Source organism: Leuciscus leuciscus (genome assembly GCF_965113295.1).
Source record: "Leuciscus leuciscus genome assembly, chromosome: 16".
Lineage (NCBI taxonomy): Eukaryota > Metazoa > Chordata > Actinopteri > Cypriniformes > Leuciscidae > Leuciscus > Leuciscus leuciscus.
This window is the reverse complement of record NC_138740.1, coordinates 36,850,394-36,870,393: the sequence shown is the minus strand read 5'-3', so window position 1 is coordinate 36,870,393 and position 20,000 is coordinate 36,850,394. Positions and strand designations below refer to the sequence as shown.

The 20,000-nt window shown below is 36.4% G+C and overlaps 1 protein-coding gene across 2 annotated transcripts in view; it reads right to left on the bottom strand.

The window, feature by feature from the left end:
* The window catches only part of col27a1a (collagen, type XXVII, alpha 1a), a 64,259-nt gene that overhangs the window by 13,649 nt on the left and 30,610 nt on the right, over positions 1-20,000 (bottom strand). For both annotated transcript variants that reach the window (XM_082140636.1, XM_082140635.1), the window contains 23 exons: positions 19,603-19,656; positions 18,048-18,092; positions 16,166-16,219; positions 16,033-16,077; positions 15,058-15,111; positions 14,779-14,832; positions 12,282-12,335; positions 12,082-12,135; positions 11,946-11,999; positions 11,809-11,853; positions 8,983-9,036; positions 8,859-8,903; positions 8,733-8,786; positions 8,019-8,072; positions 7,287-7,340; positions 7,038-7,091; positions 2,830-2,883; positions 2,704-2,748; positions 2,556-2,600; positions 2,165-2,218; positions 1,506-1,559; positions 1,216-1,269; positions 3-56 (listed from right to left, as the gene is read on the bottom strand). In XM_082140636.1, coding sequence (XP_081996762.1) covers positions 3-56; positions 1,216-1,269; positions 1,506-1,559; positions 2,165-2,218; positions 2,556-2,600; positions 2,704-2,748; positions 2,830-2,883; positions 7,038-7,091; positions 7,287-7,340; positions 8,019-8,072; positions 8,733-8,786; positions 8,859-8,903; positions 8,983-9,036; positions 11,809-11,853; positions 11,946-11,999; positions 12,082-12,135; positions 12,282-12,335; positions 14,779-14,832; positions 15,058-15,111; positions 16,033-16,077; positions 16,166-16,219; positions 18,048-18,092; positions 19,603-19,656 — 1,188 coding nt within the window. The remainder of the gene's footprint in view (positions 1-2; positions 57-1,215; positions 1,270-1,505; positions 1,560-2,164; positions 2,219-2,555; positions 2,601-2,703; positions 2,749-2,829; positions 2,884-7,037; positions 7,092-7,286; positions 7,341-8,018; positions 8,073-8,732; positions 8,787-8,858; positions 8,904-8,982; positions 9,037-11,808; positions 11,854-11,945; positions 12,000-12,081; positions 12,136-12,281; positions 12,336-14,778; positions 14,833-15,057; positions 15,112-16,032; positions 16,078-16,165; positions 16,220-18,047; positions 18,093-19,602; positions 19,657-20,000) is intronic.

Genomic DNA, 20,000 nt, shown 5'->3' with positions numbered 1-20,000 from the left:
ACCCTTGTTCCGATAAGACCAGCTGCCCCAGCGTTCCCCGCAGGCCCGAGTGATCCCTATGCAAACAATAAAAATACATAATAAGAGTCCAAAAACACAGGCTGTTTTATTCTTTCTAGCAAGTTTATGTTCTTTTTATTTAATGACACGAGTCCAGTCAGCCAAACAGCAATTATAACCAATGACGTGTGACTGCCAAGCTCAGACTGGCATTATCTAACTTTAACAATATAAATATAGTCATACGGTTCCTCTTCAGACTGTGATTGTGTCACATGCGCTACTCATTAGAGCAGCTCAATGGGGCCGAAGACTGCCAAAGAAAAGCAGATTTAGCAACACTTATTTAGCGCTGCATAACAGCACCTCAAGCAAGAAAATTATGGGAAATGGTTAACATTCATTTCAGGCTCTTTTCATGAATAGGATACCAAACAGGGCCAACAGTTCTTAAAAACGCAGTCTTAAAAACGCAGGCTTTTTTTTCCCAACAAATGGTCAGTAAAAGGAGGAAGTTGTTGATTAGCAAATCTCCAGAAGTCAAACTAAATGTTATATGAGCTGTTATTTTCAATTTAATTTATAGTGTTGTGTGGAACTTTTGCAAACCTCTTAATAAAATGTAGGACAAGTTTGAATTCAATTTAAAAAGCTTAATTTGTTATTTTCTATTTATTTTCTCAATGAATACAAAAATGGATAAAAATAAACAACTACAAGGTTGCTAAATTATATATATATATATATATATATACACACACACACACACACACACAGACATTAAGTGAATATAAAAGTTATATATTTTTTTATATTTGATGGGTGTTTTATATATAAATATTTTATATGTTTTATTATTTTATAAAAATATATAATTTTATATTTAATATCTAACATTTCATTTTTCTCAAAACCTTTTTTTTTATATTAATATTTAATGTCCAAACTAGAATTTTTATACAAGGTTATATATATACTACAAGGTTGCTAAATTAAGCATATATATATATATATATATATATATTATTTTGTATATAATATACACATTGTAGCATTACTTACTAATTTTTGATGGTGGACATTATAATGCTTATCATGCTAGGTTAATTTGGTTAGGTTTATGTCAATCTAACATATTAAATTTTTCTCAACACAAAAACATTGGAAAGTACAGTATTTTCATGAAGTGCGTGAACACACTACAGTTTATCCCACCTTTTCTCCAGGTTCTCCTGGAAGTCCGGGATCGGCAACTTTTCCTGCAGGGCCCTGAGAGAAAGAGAAAAGAGTTTTTTCTATTTCTCTTTCTTTTTTGATGACAATACAGATGGATGAATTAAATAAAACTACTTTCATTAATCAAATTAAAGTATGACTGTGTGTGTAAATAGGATTAATCAGGGTAATCATTTTAATATCAGTATCAATCACAATCAAGGGAATCAAAACAGACAGAAGCAACGGAAAACCCGGACGTGTGTTTGTGTTCGTGTGGAGTGGATTACCTTTGGCCCTGGATTTCCAGGAGGTCCGAGAGTTCCTGGGGGCCCTGGAGGTCCCTTGTCCCAAACAAACAAAATCATTTATCAGTAATACATACATACAAACCCAACACAGACACACACACACACACACACACACACACACACACACACACATTTCAATATAGCAATCTTCTATTATCTGAAGCCAAAATGTTAAACTGTGAAGCAGATTTAGTGTGTGTGTGTGTGTGTGTGTGTGTGTGTGTGTGTGTGTGTGTGTGTGTGTGTGTGTGTGTGTGTGTGTGTGTGTGTACAATCTCCCATCTACACCCTGGCAAAACTACTGCAAATCTTATTTACATTTTACAGCTACATAATCACAAACATTTAACAAACTACAAATGAAGGTTGAATGCCAAGAAAGACCAATTAGGTCATGAACTTGGTCAAATGAATTAGATAGGTTACTACATAATACAGTTTTGTATTTTATAGGTAACTAATCAAAAGAAAGACAAAAGATTATTCTAAATATTTCTATAATACAGAGTGTTCATAACTCATCTTCTTGAGTTGCTCAACACTCAGAGGATGTAAAGTAGATTTCCAGCCCTCAGTTTACATTAAAGACACTGGAAAATATGTTAGTGTGTGTAGAGCAGAAATGAAGCATCACTCACGGGCTCCCCTGCGATTCCTTTGTCTCCTGTGGCCCCGGATGGCCCTTGAATCCCCTACAAAAACAGATTTATAAATTAAATGATTATAATAGCAACAACTCAATTATTAATAAAATCATAAATCATAAATAAATAAGTTAACATTATTAAAATGAATTGTTTACAATGCAATATTACACTATTGCTTTTATTTATTTTATTGTTACATTTTCCTATTGTTTTTATATTTTGACCCGTGACAAATTTAGCTGCATTTTACTATGGAATGGAATGTTCTATACAAATAACATGTATGATTATTACGTAAAAATATTACATTTTTGAGGAACAGCCCTAAAAATATGCAAGAGATAACAATAACACAGTATATAAATTTCAATAAGAAACGAACCAGAAATCCCTTTGGCCCGGCGTCCCCAGACTCGCCGATCTTGCCCTGCAGAGAGATGGGACACATACCATCAATCAACAGTTGGAGAGACATGGCAACAGTTACAGTAGAAACACAATCATAGATGTTTGTATATAAGGGTTTTTACCGCGTGTCCTGGGAAGCCAATCTTTCCAGGAGGACCATCAGGACCCTGTGAGGAGACATACATTAACGTTAGATTCCCGTATGTACAGTAAATATCTCTGGTCGCTGGATGAGCACTGGTCTTTACCTTTTTGCCTTCAGTGCCGAGCTCGCCCGGCACACCATCTGGACCTCTCGGACCCTGAAACAGAGGGGCAAATGATTTTCATAATCTGATCTCCTCAGCTATGTCCAGTATACTAGCATGTAGTGTTACTTTTCAAGAATATTTTGGGAAGCAGTATGCAGTAGTACTGTAACAATACAGATTTATAACAAATGTTAGCAATTTTTCATTTTGTGAACTTTTGGCAGTCCGATTAAATAATGAGTTAAGAATTGATACTTTCGGCCACACTTGAAATGGAAGTTGAGTGCATTGTATTTAATAATTTAATTTAAATTGCATTAAATTGGCAAGAACGATGGCTCCCACAAGTCACAGTGTAACGTGAATGAGACATTTTTTAAATGATTTAATATACTTTATTTCGAGTTGTAATTAAGCATCTCAGACCAAAAGTATTTAAATATTGGTAACACTTTAATTTAAGGTGACGTAGTTACACGTTACTAGATGTACTTATTATAGTAATAACAGTAAATTATGCATAATTACAAGTAACTAACCATAAACCAAACCCTAACCATAACTCTATCCTAAGTACTGTACATGCAGTAAATTAATATTACTCTTTACTTGTTTGAGTACAACTACGTCACCTTAAAATAAAGTGTAACCAAAATATTTTTTGTTCATTGAAATAAAGCTGAATTAAAATATATTTAAATTTTAGATGAAAAACTTAAACTTACAAACTATGAATATTAGAAATGTTCCCTTGATAACTAACTGGAATAAAATAAGTTGAAGTACTAAAATGACTGAAAAAATGAAAAAAATTATAATTAAAGCTAAAAATAAATATAATTAAAAAAAAGACAAAGCACATAAAATTACTAAAACAAAGTAAAATTAAAAACTGAAAATCTAAAAATAAAAAGATAATTCAAAAATATATATAAATACTATAGTAACATATAAATAATACAAAAATAACTGAAAAGTTTGTACTCGGAAATAAATACTACTATAGAAAATACTCAGTTAATAATGTGTATTATATTATTTACTAAACTCTTCATTATTTAAACAGTAAATTATCCTATTAAAATATTTTAGCATACTCTAATTAATATTCATGAGCTAAGCCATATTGTGAAATCCTAACCAGCATGTCTGACCCTTCCCCGTACCTCAAAAAAGTATGAGTAGTGCAATAGAATATGATTGCAATCACACTTTAAATCCTGAAGTATATACTCAAACACTAGGGGGAGCTGTACTGTAGGATTTCAATATGCTGGATAATGATATGTTGCAGTATATTGGGTTATGCATGTAGGTCAATGTTCAAGAGGCTCTTGGGGTTTACACATGACACAAAACTGTTGCATCTGTCTGGATGCACACAGAACATAAATGTCTCACACACACATTTATGCTACACAATCCTAAACAACTGAATCCTCCTCGCTATCACACACAGCGGTTTGGCTCTGCTACGAATGAGATCCGAACACAAGGACTTCATCAAGAGACCAGACACACATTAGCTCCCACTCGAAGAATGCTGTGTGTGTGTGTGTGTGTGTGTGTGTGTGTGTGTGTGTGTGTGTGTGTGTGTGTGTGTGTGTGTGTGTGTGTGTGTGTGTGTGTGTGTGTGAGTGAGTGTGTGTGCACTGATAATTACACTAACTTATGGTGTGTGCGTCCAGCCAAAAAACATCAGACTGTTGAAACAATACCATCATACAGTTTCTGCCAGCTGGCACACACTCTCTTTGTCTGTTTCTCTCTCTCACACACACACACACACACACACACACACACTGGAGAAGCTGAAGGAACTTGGTAGAATATGGTGGAATACCTCATATGGCTTACTACTTATATTAATATGCTGACTAACCCGATAAACATCCATAAAACAGAAAATAAAGTGTTGCATTATCTTGTCGACACCTACTAATGCTGGAAAACATGTCAGCAGGACATTCTGCAGGTCCCTTGTGTTATCTAAACGAGTAAATTCAGTCTTTCTATGTGCTTCAAATATATACAGTGATAATGAAACATTTGGGAGTGTCTTTCTATTGCACTGATACCACAATGAACTTGTCACAGAAAAGCCAAAGGAATGAGGACAAACAGAACTTGCACATACAACAAAATAGATCAGAATTATAGCCTAGCGTTCAGTAAGTTTGGATCTAGATTGCTTGCCAAGGAGATACTACGCAATAGCTAATGTGATCTGAGGGCTTTTAGTATGTGCAGTTGATAGGGTTTTCTAGATGGTTGCCCACTGGTTCAAGTTTAAAGAGTTCACCCTTAAGTCTATGATATTTTGCGCTCTAGATACGGCTCAGGTCCCATCTTCAGTAAGACTATTGGACTTTTAAAGTCTTTTTAAATAAAAGATTATGGGTTTTGTTCAAATATCTCAAGCAATTGCAATACTTGCCTTAGCAAACGCCACCAAAAAGACAAAAAACAAAACATTAAACAACATAAAGAACCATTTTTCGTAGAATTACTATTGATGAATTGGTTACAATTTCAAATTTGCCTGTAGTAAAGTATTTTTGAAAGATATGTTTTATTCTGTTTCAAATAAACACTGATCAGTCAATGTCAGTTTATCACATACACTCTATGCTGTTTTGGCCAGTTCTGCCTCTCAGTGATGGAGGAGGTGAAGGCGGGAAACAAAATGGGGTTAAACGCATCATTGAATCAATGAATCATCAAGACAACACGTTGTGATTTACAGACTCAGCGAGTGGCTCTAACTAAGACCAGACAGCGGCACAGAGAAACTCTCCTGAGTTTGTTTCCATAGATCCCAGAGCTCAGTCTCCTCTCCAGTAATTCACGAGGATTTTGCCGGTTAATGAAAAATATCTGATGACTAACAGTCTACCAATTTAACTAACTGACTAAGAATTTATCTATTAGATGACTAACTAGCCTATCACTTTAAATACCTAATTAAGTAACCAACTAACTAACTAACTAACTGACTAGGATATCCAACTAACTAACTAACAAACTAACTAACTATCAAACAAACTAACTGACTGACTGACTGACTGACTAACTAACAACTTAACTAAACTACTAAGTTATCCAACAAACAAACAAACTAACTGACTGACTGACTGACTGACTGACTAACTAACTAACTAACAACTTAACTAGACTACTTAGTTATCCAACAAACAAACAAACAAACAAACTAATTAACTAACTAACTAACTAGCTGACTAACTGACTGACTGACTGACTGACTGACTAACTAACTAACTAACTAACTAACTAACTAACTAACTAACTAACTAACTAACTAACTAACTTAGCCTACTAGGTTATCCAACTAACTAACAAACTAACTTACAAACTAACTAACTAACTAACTGACTGACTAACAACTTAACTAGCCTACTAGGTTATTCAACTAACAAACAGACTGACTGACAAACAAACAAACACTCACTCACTCACTAGCCTACCAGTTTATGCAACTAGCTAACTAACTAACCTAGCCTACTAGGTTATCCAACTAACTAACAAACAAACAAGCTAACAAACAAACAAACTAACTGACTGACTAACTAACTAACAACTTAACTAGCCTACTAAGTTATCAAACTAACTAACTAACTAACTGACTGACTGACTGACTGACTGACTAACTGACTGACTAACTAACTGACTCACTCACTCACTAGCCTACCAGTTTATGCAACTAACTAACTAAAACAGAAATTTGTGGTGCCATCTCAAAGAGTCACAAAATCTCTTTCTCTGACCTTCTCCTGGTCTGTTTCCTGCTGGTGGAATGATCTGCCTAACTCAACCAGAGTGGCTGAGTCCGTGACCATTTTCAACACTTGATCCATTAATACTAACACTTTATCTTATATTCTATATCTATTATCTTTAAAAAAAAAGGGGGGGGAAAAAGTCCACGTACTGCGTTAGATTAACCTGGGAAGGGTCATAGCACTTGACTATTGTTGTCCTATTGTTAGTTTCACTGCTTCTATTGTTCTCATTTGTAAGTCGCTTTGGATAAAAGCGTCTGCTAAATGAATAATTGTAAATGTAGAAATGGTGTGCTGGTTAAAGCTCAAGGCTGGTAACCAGAAGGCCACTGGTTCAGTCCTTGTACTGTTTTACTTTAAAGTGAAATGACTGACTTGCACACTTATGATGCCCAGATGTCTTACCCGTCTTCCTTTAGGTCCTCTCAAGCCGACGGGTCCACGTGATCCCGGTGGACCCTATAAAAAAGACATTGTTAAATGTTTTCTTCTGTTCTGGCACACTCTCTGGGGTGAGTGTCAGAGACTGGCTCCTGTCTCCATCACTGCTACTATGGGTGTAAGTTTGTATTGTCTGTCCAAACTAAAAGCACAGAACATTTCACAGAAGTGTCTGACAGCTTCAGACTATCTGAGTATCTGATGTAGACTTACAGGACTGCCTGGTGCTCCTGTTGGGCCGCTCTCTCCAGGGGTTCCTGGGTGCCCCTGTAAGTGATGACGAACATGTAAAACAGACACACACACACACACTCACACCATTCAAAATACTCCCCCAGTTTCACAGATAGGGCTTAAGCCTAGTCCTGACCTTAAATGCATGTTTGAGCTGTTTTAACTGAAAGCAACTTATTTAAATCTAATAATATGTCAGTGCCATTGTTTTGACTCAAGATTCACACCAGTACTGTTTTTTTTTTTCTAGGGCACATTTATAAAAGCTACTTAAATGCCTTAATTAAACTAAAGTCTAATCTTGGCTTAATCTAAGCCCTGTTTGTGAAACCCGGGCCATTATATTTTATTTTGCATTACTATGGTATATTTTTATGGTAATCTCATGGTATGTTTTGTATATTTGTAACCCACAACCCACACCAGACACACATGAGCTGATGACTGGGAGGAAGTGGGCCATGTAACTATGATGGACAGCTGAACTTCCTGTTTTAAACAACATTCATAATTTGAGGGAGACAGAAAGAGGGAGGAAGGGCACGCTGAGAATTTAAGGGCAGTATGTGTCAAGTCAGGTCAAGTCAACTTTATTTACATAGCGCTTTTTACAATACAGATTGTCTCAAAGCAGCTTCACAGAGATAACAGGAAAATAATGCAACAAAGTTTGTTTCTATGAGTGTGTGTTTGTGAGTATGAGTGGCGTACCGTAGATCCTTTATCTCCTGGAGGTCCGGGCAAACCCATTTCTCCACGATCACCCTAAACATTCACAACAGAACATTTATACTAGCGTTCAAAAGTTTGGGGTCTGGAAGATTTTCTAGCATTTTTGAAATAAGACTCTTCTGCTCACCACGGCTGCATTTATTTGATCAAAATACAGTAAAAACAGTAATATTGTGAAATATTATTACAATTTCAAATAGCTGTTTTCAATTGAAATATATTTTAAGATGTAATTTATTCCTGTGATCAAAGCTGAATTTTCAGCATCATTACTCCAGTCTTCAGTGTCACATGATCCTTCAGAAATCATTCTAATATGATGATTTGATGCTCAAGAAACATTTCTGATTATTATCAATGTTGAAAACAGTTGTGCTGATTAATATTTTTGTGGAAACCCTGGTTTACATTTTTTTCATAACTCTTTAATGAATAGAAATTACAAAAGAACAGCATTTATTTAAAATATATATTTTTTTGTAACATTATAAATGTCTTTACTGTCCCTTGTGATTAATAAAATGCATCTTTACTGAATAAAAGTATTATATATACTGTATATAAAACCTGGACCCAATGAGTGTGCAGCTCTGATCAGTCTCTCCACCTACTTCACGAGGTGCATCATGGGATGCTTCTATACACTATTGAAGGAGTTGGCATGTTTACTGCACAGACTCAGGTGTGTCTTACCTTCTCTCCAGCTAGTCCAGCCTCTCCTGCAGGACCGATGAAGCCAACGAGACCCTACAAACACGACATCATCAGTGTGAGGGTCAGACGTGTGTTTAGAGGCTATAACTCTGTCTATATACTCACCCTCTCACCCATGGGTCCAGCCTTCCCTGTGACACCCTGCTCGCCCTGAAAGACATCAGAGAGTGTGTTGAGTGACCCTGCGTGTTTTAGGAGATTTGTGTGTTTATATTGCTCATGTTCTCACTTTGACCCCTTCAGGTCCAACTGCCCCAGGGAAACCCTTACTGCCCATCTGACCCTGGATAAACAAAAGAGAAGATTTGTTACGAGACAAACAATGATGAAAGACTAGACCGTACATATAAACACAGATTCACAAGTGAAAAAAATGAAGAGAATGAAGCTTATGTGTGATGAGAACATCACATGATCTCAATTCTGCTATTGTACCATCTATACAGTGCTATAGAAATGATGTTTTTTCATTTACACAGTGCATTTCATAAACAGTGGTAATTAAAACATGCTTTACAAACAACTGTAAAAATTGAAGAAAATAAAAAATAAAAAAATTGAAGAAAATACTGGTAACATTTGACTTGAATCTTTTATATTTAATGGATTATAAAAAAAATGTGATGCATTAATTATGCCTTGCAATGCACATTATAATGCATTGTATGATTACATTAATAATTGTAACCACAATTATGATACATTATAACAATCTATTGATTGTTACACAGAAAATATAACACTTAGAAACGCATGACAAACAACCAATTTCAGATGTAACAAGGAATCTGCAAATATAATGCATTTTAACTTTATTTACAAATATTTATGAAAATATATAATGTATTACAATGTACATTATGAATAACCTTATAATGCATTAGACTCAATTAAAGTGTTGCCAAAATAATTATTTAATTTTGTTATTGTTCAAAATACTTTTGGACATTTCTAATCATAATTTTGCGATTTACAATTCAGTTTTGACTCGAAATCTTTTATTATTCATCAAAATAGTAAGAGATCACATCCAATTAATATGCATGAGCTAAGACATGAAATAAAGTCACAATCAGCATGTCCAAAATAAATGATCCATCAGCACTTGCATATTGTTAGTTTGATTGCTTTTATTGCTCCTCATTTGGATAAAAGCGTCTCCTAAATTATTAAATGTAAATGTAAATTAAAATACTGTCATAATGCCAAAAAATCGTAATGGTTATAAAACAAACAGATTTTTTTACGCAAAAAAAACAATACACATTTTTTCTTTGTGTGTGAAATATGACATTTCTTCATGAGATTCACCCATAAGTCACTGACATGTTTGATTATGTTGGAGAGTACGTGCGTATGCATATTAATGCACAAGAGCTGCGGTCAGAACACAAAGAGAACAGACTGAACGCCTCACCAACACATATCCAATTACTGACCGCACAGAGGAAGATGAGGAAAACAGATACCTGTCTGAGGACAGAATGATGGACAACATCCAGAAATGTTCTGAGTTTGTGCCAGAGAAGCGCTGAGTTAGGTTAAACAAGAAAAAGAGGAACGAAAGAAGGAAAAAAAACAGGAAAAACAGAGACAGAGCGGGAATGTTATGCAACACAGAGGATGTTCACAGCGGATCCTAAACGTTCTGCCTTATGAGGCTGGATTTATTCTTTTCTTCTGTTTTTTAGAGAAAAACAATCCCAGAGTTACTTGCTTTGATGATTCATTGACATTTATTAAACTTATTTTAAATTACGATCCCCCATTGCTCCACCTTGTGGTCCATTGAGGGAATGTACATTGCTGTTCTCACACGAAATTAAAAAGGGGAATGTCATGAACTCATGTCCAGGTCATATTTCAACCACAAATCAAAAGGAAATAATGTACAAAAACATCTATCTAGGGAGGGGGGGGAACGGGATTATTTTTGGCAGCAGATAAAAATGGAGTGAATGAGCAGGACTGCTTCACAACCGTTTCATTTCCATGTGCTTTTGTTGTGATTGTATTCCACTGACAGAGACTAGTGGCTGAATATGTCATTGCAAAGGTGATTACTGAATACTGTGCTGATCTATCTATCTATCTATCTATCTATCTATCTATCTATCTGATGACTAACTTAGCCTATCAACTAACTATTATAGAATCTATATATCAGAAGACTTGACTAGCCTACCAGTTTAACTAACTAACTAACTAACTAACTAACCAGTTAAAGTAACTATAATAGAAATGTTTATTTGCAATAGTCTAAAATGAACAAATGCATCATCAATGCAACTTTAAAGCCTTTAAAACATCCTGCCTCTAAAAACTCGAAAATTTTTTATTTTATTTTAGTATCATTGAAATACTATAATATTTTGATCAGTTTTTATCCGTTTTAATTTTATTTAAAGTTTTAGTAATTTTGTTGTGTTTTTGTCAATTTTAATAGTTTTTTTTTTTAACATGTCTATATAGTTATGTTTTTTTAGTTTTAGTTATTTAACTCCATCAAGTTAGACTACATTTAAATGAGAAATGTTGCCTTGGCAACTAGCTGAAGTTTAAGTTGTATACATTTTATTTTATTTTTAGTTAACATTTATTTTGTAATAATTATAAATTATAGTTTATCGTTAAATTATATTTTCAGTTTCAGTTTTAGGTAACTATAATAACCCTGTCTAAAACAATCACACATCAAAAATCACACATTTCTTGGAAAATATATATTTTCAAAAAACAAGTTCACCGTTTACCAACAGGCAACCAGCAAAAAGTAATTTTCATATATAGATTCCCTAATTCTTCCCCAGATCTCTTCTATTATCTTTTTTTTATTTTTTTTTATGGGTGAAATGTATCTGTTCTTCCAGCTGTTTTGATCTAAATTCAGTATTGTTTTATTGTCTGTCTCCTATTTTATTTTATTTTACTTTGCTTTTCCTTACTCTGTTCAGCACTTTGGTCAGCTTTGTTGTGTTGAAATGTGCTATATATATATATATATCAAATTTACTTACTTTACTTACAAATATATTACCGGTAAATCACAACTCACCTCGAGTCCTACTGGCCCCGGTGGTCCTACAGGACCCTCATCACCCTAGAAATTAAAATGAAGATAAACTCACTGTTGTCTAACAGGCCTATTTTAAACACACACACACACACACACACACACACACACACACACACCTCTCGTCCAGCCGCTCCTCGAGGTCCTGGTAAACCTCTGGCTCCAGGCTTACCCTATGAAGAAAACATCAACAGCATGAAGATACACATATTCAAAACACCTGCTTTTACAAGATTTTCTTCATATATAACACACCTTTGGTCCCTCGGGTCCATTGAGTCCAGGTTTTCCGATGTCACCAGGGAAACCCTGTGAAGAATAAACCGCAAATCTTAAATCATCAATCAGCATCACATATTTTATATATTTGTTAACAGAATAAACTGTTGCGACACATTCAGACATGAAACAGCATCAGTGTAGTTTAAAAAAGGTTATGAGATGTTGATTCCTACCTCCAGTCCTGGTGGACCTGGTAATCCACTGGGCCCTCTCTCTCCTGTCTTGCCCTTCAAAACACACAAATTCACCCAGACGCTGATTCAGGCACATACACAATGAAATAAACTGAACGTTCAGACCATGAGCTTTTAGGTTAGACTGTTAATCTAGACCTCAGGCACTCCATATGCTTAGATTTGAGTGCTGATAAATGGACAAAAACTCACACAGGTTCTCATGTATGTAAAAAAAAACAAAAAAAAACTTTATGTTACACTATGTAGATTTTTAATACCTGATTATGGGCAAAAAAACCCTATTCTGTTAAAGTGGCCAAATGATGCCCTTTTGCAAAGTCTTGATTTAGTTTAGAAAACTAGAATACTAATACTAGAGGTTTTCATGCTTGAATGTTAAAAAAACATTTAAATATTTCTCCTCGCTTCCCAGTCTGTCAGGAACGCTCTGTTTAGTTCCTGTCTCTATGAAGCCCCTCCTTCTGAAAAGCACAATGTGCTCTGATTGGTCGGCTGAATCAGTGTGTTGTGATTGGTCAACCACTTGGAGCGTGTTTGAAAAATGTTACGTCCCTTACCATAACCACGAGTTTTAACACGCTAATAACTAACTCAACCAGGCCCCGCCCCTTTATTTTGCGTATGAATTATTAAAACGAGGAATATTGTGACGTGTTCGTTCCCGTAAGAAACTCAAGACTACAATGGAGGCGTTTCAGGGAGTTCAGAAACAGTGACACTGATATAAAGAATAACTCCCGCTGGAGGGACTTTGTGCTTTGTAACTTTGCAGAACTTTTTAATGCAACAGCGACATTAAAGGACAAGTTCGGTATTTTACACTTAAAGCCCTGTTTACAGATCCCCCCCCCCCTCCCTCCCCCACCCCACCCCCACAATGGTTGTCTATATGCACTGGAAGATTCCGTCCTAAAAACACATTAAACTTTCGTTTACAAAGACGTGAAACTCACCGAGTGGTAAGGGGTGTTCACTGATATGTTCACTCAAAAATCGCTGAAAAAGATGCATTCCAACAGGTTTTATCGTAGTTTTTGTCCAGCTCCATTGACTTAATAGGACGTGCTGTGAGACCGCAGCACCTTTACGGTATTACCAGAGCCCGTCTACGGAGAGCCTGCCCACTCCCTATTAAGCCCTATTGTACCGAATTTTGGTTGTAGTACCACCAGAGTTCCACTGGGGGCGCTCGCCATGAGTGCAAAATGAATGGGAGTCAATGGGGCTAGACGGCTAAATTTGTCTCTTTCACCCGATTGCCGTTGAGAAATCTCAGATCTGATTGTAGATTTTGCAAGTTCAACATGGGTTTTAGGTCGAAAGTTGAATGAACAAGTACTTATGTCGTTTTGATTTCTTACAGGTTGAGTTGTTGTTGCCCATAACACGCTAGCATTCTGCTAATGACGTCAGCATTCTGACGTCATTGACATTTTGAAAGACTTTTTAAAGCAAATAAGTGACTCTAAAAAATCTAACACCCAGCAATGTATAATTTCTTTGCATCTCCTTTCGAATACAACATTCAAATTACTAGACAAAAAATTATATCCTGAGAAAAGTGGATTTTGAGGGGTATACCGCCATTGACCTCCATTCATTCTGCACTCGTCCTGTGAGCGCCCTCATATGGAATCAGAGTGGAACTGCAACCAGTTCAGAAGCCGGAAGTGTAGTGAGAGTGAAACATCTCGCCATATTAGACATTCTCTGGTATTACTCCGCCGCTTCTTCTTCTGCTTCTTCTGTGTATTCAATGAAATGCCCGTGGTTTGCTTGCAATTGGCAAAGGTGCATTATCACCACCAACTGGGCTGGAGTGTCTATTATTCAAGCTCTCAACGGAAGAATCACGGGTGTGACGCGTTTGGCAAAATAGGTCCACAAAAGCTAAATAAACCTAAAATTCTCGGGACAGGAGCATGTGTCCAAATTTTAATCTTAACCGTTCTATTTCATCAGATACGATCTGTAAACAGGGCTTTAAGTGTAAAATACCGAACTTGTCCTTTAAAGAAACACACTAAACAAAGTTGTAAAAAAGCATTACAGGTCCTCTTTAAAGGAAAGGTTTGTTTATCTATTATTTATCCATTTCTATTTATTTGCTTCCACAAAACACAAAAGATTTTTCGAAGAAATGTTTTGAAAGAAATTCTATTTTACATGGCTTTCAATGTTCAAAATGAATGTAAAAAGCATCAGAAAAATTACTCATACTACTGATGCGATTCTGTATGGATTCAGAAGACTTTGAATATTGTGCACAAGTCACATGGATCACGTGTTTAGAAGTTTCGATGGCGCTTTTGAGACTTTTTGGTTCTCATGGGGACTAATTACATATAAAAAAAGCAATACGAACGAGAATTTCTCCTTTTAAACAGAAAAAAGTAAGTCATCCGGGATAGGGAACGTCAGTTAACATGAGTGTGCGTTTATCCAGACAGATTAGTTTAGGAAAGAAACAAACCTGTTGTCCTGGTTTTCCATGAGGTCCAGGTGATCCCGGCAAACCCTGCACACCCTGAAACAAACAAAAATAAAATGCACACAGTTATATATTCGTCAGATTGACACAAAAATAAGTTCAAGAGCATGTACTGTATGTGAGAGAGTGCATGTGTAACTGTCCATGAAAGCTCTAAAACCGGGGCAATGAGAAGACATCTGGACGTCCACTGCTCTGTGCTGACAGTGTGCAAATGTGTATTTGACAGAGGGAAATGAGGGGTCACTCTGGGAGCTATACCTTGTCTCCTTGGAACCCAATCTCCCCCTGCTCTCCAGGAAGCCCAACGTCACCCTGACAGAGAAAAGGTGAAAGAGAAGGAAGAAGTAAGTAACAAGTTATGAAGTAAGTCAAAGTCAGAAAAGAGACCAGAGAAAGTGACGGAAGACGATGGTTAGGGCAAGAGTTCATTCAAGCCTGATCATTTAAACTAACGTAGTCATAAACTGTTAAAACAACACTCCAGATTTAATGCAAGTTATATGGACAGCATTTGTAGCATAATGTTATTTAGCAGAGAACATCATTTCTTCCTCAGGTTTTAGAACAAGTGTGGTAAAAGTACATCTACAAGACTTAAACATTACATGAGCTGACAGGAGACTAGGGTGCTAGAATCTTTTAACTTATGCACAATATACACAAGGACACCAGAAAGGGACTGTTTTTATGAATAAAACTCTATTCATTCAAATTAAGTTGGTTATGCATCCACTTATTAGAGTATTAGCATTGCTAAATGGATAATTTAGACAATATTATAGGCAACTTTACTCATTTTTTAATTCAAGTGGAAGAAATATAAGCTTTAATTTTGCACTTTTAATACTTCCAGAAAGCTGACCCAATAGACTTACAATGTACGTGCATTAATAAAGCTGTTTTGCTATAAATAAATAATTGCATATTTATTTAAAATATTTATCCAATTTTTTTTTAAGTAAATAATTGACCATGATAATCAACATTATGCCATAAAAGCTGTCGTTAAAGCTCAACGTGTACTGAACTCTCTCTCAAAATTATGTTTGTGTTTGTACCTCAAAAATAATTCTACACAACTTCATTTTGGCAAACCCATTTAAAATCTCTTTGACCACATGCCACTCAAGGTTGGAGCTTTTAAAACATGCGTAACACAGGGTTGGCCAATGGGGAGAGAGAATTTCAATCACATGCTGCAAAAACAGGCCAATAACAGAGTATTCAGATCACCTTATCACCTTTCAGTCCGGGCTCGCCCATGTTCCCCGGGACGCCCTGGAACAAACACAAACACACACACACTAAAGTGGCTGGTGAGTGCTTGAGATACAGTATGAGTGGGCTACATGTGTGCATGACTTACTTTCAGTCCGTTTGGTCCCGGTAAACCGACTATCCCGGCAGGGCCCATATCACCCTGGAGAAGAGAAGAGAAAAGGTTTTAATGTTTTATTGAAGTAAAACATAATGCTCAGAGGGCCTGAAGGGGGCACATGATCTCACTTTGAACAAACCAACAGAAAATATGCCATCAACTTGTTAGCATTTGTAAAAGCAAATGTAATATGCACATCATGCTGGTTATGTGAAACTAAAACAGCAACAGACACACTCTGTGCTTATAAAAGCAGAACACAGAGTGAGCAGACATCCTGATGAAAGCCTGACAAAGTTGGATGTGATTTGTATCGATGATTAGTTATGACTTTAATTTGTTTGCTATGCTACCGTTCTAAGGTTTTGGGTCGGTAAGATTTTTTTAATGTTTTTGAAGAAAGTCTCACACAGGCTGTATTTACAGTACAACAGTAATAGTGGGAAATATTATTACAATTATGATTGTTTTCTGTTTGATCACAGCTGATTACTCCAGTCTTCAGTGTCACATGATCCTTCAGAATGATGATTTGCTGCTCAAGAAACATTTATGATTATCAATGTTGAAAACAGTTGGGCTGCTTCATATTTTTGTGGAAACCGTTAAACCTTTTTTTTTTTTTTTTTTTTTTAAGATTCTTTGATGAATTGAAAGTTCAAAAGAACAACATTTATTTGAAATAGAAATCTTTTGCAACATTATAAATGTTTTTATTGTCACTTTTGATTAATTTAATGCATTCTTGCTGAATAAAAAAAAAATCAATCTCAGTGACCCAAAACTTCTGAAACGTAGTGTATATATAAGCATTGTAAACTGACATCACTTTGATTTATACTTCTCTTTTTCCAGCATGCACATTTGAATAATAGCTCAAATTTGTACATTTGAAAATTAAAAAAATAAAAACTTATTGGATTTCAATATCAATAGTTAAAGTCTATCAATTAATAATATTTTATTTCACCTGCATATAAGCTCAGCATAATGGAGTTCCACATTCTATGACCTGTCCTAGTTTTTGTTATCAGGGTCATCTTGCTATTTTAAAGATTCCCACTTTTTGTATTGGAGGTCTCCTGCAAGAGGTTGACATTCATCCAATGGACAAAAAACACTTCCATTTTCTCAAAATACATTGCAGCATCACCTCTTTTCTCACAGTGTCTGAAACAGTTCGAAAAAAGGTTCAGCCTCTTTAAAAACCCTACTTCCTGAGAGCCTACTCTGCTCTGATTGGTCAAGTCTGTTGTGATTGGTCTACTCTGCTCTGATTGGTCAGATGGCCAAGTCTGTTGTGATTGGTCTACTCTGCTCTGATTGGTCAGATGGCCAAGTCTGTTGTGATTGGTCTACTGCTTACAGTGCGCATCAGAAACAAAATGCACATTACCATATCTGAGTTCCAGCTAAGAATCTTCCTCAGCGCTTGACACACAGTGATACGAACAGTAACAATGACGTCGGTTTTACCGTATCAATCTCATCCTTAGGAAAAGCAATCAAAGTGGATTTGCTTTCGCAGCGCAGAAAACTGTCAACAACACGAACCAAACTCTTCCAGTCTGAGGTACAACTACAGCGTTTGAGGGTCAAAGCACATGTTGTTTGTGGGCAGCCAATGAAGACCATAGACTGGCATTATCCAAACGTGTTACAAACCCACGTAAGTTTGAGCAGGAAGTGAGACTCGCTTCAGGAAGTGAAGAATTGGTTCTTTCTTTTGGGAGACAATAACTCCACTTATCAGGAACTTTGATTATTGAAACTTTGCAGGATTTTTACAACAGCAATATTACACACTACAAGAAAGGTGATATCTGAAAAAGCATAATAGGGGGACTCCTGAGTAAACTCTTTCACTTACAATCAATCCAAGGACACCAGGAGGACCAGGAGCTCCTATAACACCCTGAGATAAACACAGAAACACAGAGCGTTATGCTTTTCTTCTTAAACCGGCACAGAATGCTATCTTCACAGGTTAGTACATGCATATGTGCCCTTTATAATATGTGCTGTGTATATGCACTCTCTTCGTATTCAGAGATATTAATATGGCTGTAGAAACGAGTGTGTGCTGCAGAGAGAGCGTGTGTGAGTGTTTTTATAGAAACAGAGATGGTTTGTTGTTGGCCCGGCAGCAAGCGTGCTGGAGCCATTTCCTCTCGTTCCCCTGGTGTGATGAAAGGATGAAAGGAGCACTTCACTTCTCTTTGCAGGAAAGGGAGAACAGGAAATGAGAGGGCTTTCAAGTTCCTGTTTTTACACTCCCCACATTTACAGGTGAAAAAGAGGCGGGCTTTGACTTCAACAGTTCCTGTTATGATGTCACCTTCTCCATCCAATCAGAGACATTTTGGGAAATTATTATTTTTACTGATCAGTGGACAAAAAGATATAATCCAATACCTTCCCGACTAAAATAAATAAATCCAGTTGATAGAAGGCATGATCTAACACATTCCCCACTGAAATAAATAAATGAATAAACAAATAAACAAACAAGCTTAATATGGTTTGCTGGTCTTAGCTGGTTTAAGCTAGTCTCCACCCATCTTAAAGCAACAAACCAGGCCAGCATGACCAGGCTGAGAGACTACTTATGACCAACAAACCAGTTTAAGCTGGTTTAAGTTATTTTTATTCAGCATCTACCCTTCACAGCCTTGTTTGCCTTCAACAAGTTAAATTTGGCTTCTATACCAGAAAGAAATACAGAACAGTACAGAAAATACAGTGTGTGTGTGTGTGTGTGTGTGTGTGTGTGTGTGTGTGTGTGTGTGTGTGTGTGTGTGTGTGTGTGTGTGTGTGTGTGTGTTTGTACATAAGTAGTGAGTGGAAAATAGTGTTCAGCCAAGATACCGAAAGTAAAGGCTGAGGTTTACACCCATACAGCTATCTCACACACACAAACACACATTCTGAGGACATACACCCTGAAAACACACACACACACACATATATTTTATGGGGTCTTTCCATAGACATAATGATTTTTGTACAGTAAAAACGGCATACTCTGTCCCCTAACCCTGACCATCACAGAAAACTTTCATTCTGTAACAATCATTCTGTATGATTTATAAGCTGTTGACCAAACTGTCCCCACAAGGACAAGGATTTCAGATATTGCCATCTTTGTGGGGAGATTTTGTCCCATAATTTAGGGTTTACCTGAACCACATAGACACACACACACACACACACACACACACACACACACACACACACACACACACACACACACACACACACACACACACACACACACACACACACACACACACACTTGTTTTGGAGGCTGTTTGTGCTGCAGAGACTATGTAGACGTGCATTTCTCATCTCTGTTGTGAGTGTTTTATCTGCTTTATGAGAAAAAGATAAACGAATATATAAGAAAAACAAAAGGATCCACTCACTGGTTCCCCATCCAGTCCTGGTGGCCCTCTTTCTCCAAAATCCCCAGGAAAGCCCTGAGAGAGAGAGACAATAAGATCAACATTACAACACATCACTGTCAAAGTCACTTATGACGTCACAGATTATCTAGACACAATTTGATTTTTGTAAATAATCATAAATTGCTCCCATGACACTAAATTCTGAGTGGTTTCTAGGGTGTTCTGGATGGTTCTGGCTCTTGTTCGTGTTGTTCTGGATGGATGGATGGATGGATGAAGTTTTCTGAGTGTTATTAGCATGTTGCTATCCAGCATGTTCCCATCAAAGAGTGGATTAGGGGGATTGCTGAAATCACTAACCCTTAGTATGAGCAACCGTGGTAGTTAGCACTGCTAATGATGACATCACTCAGATA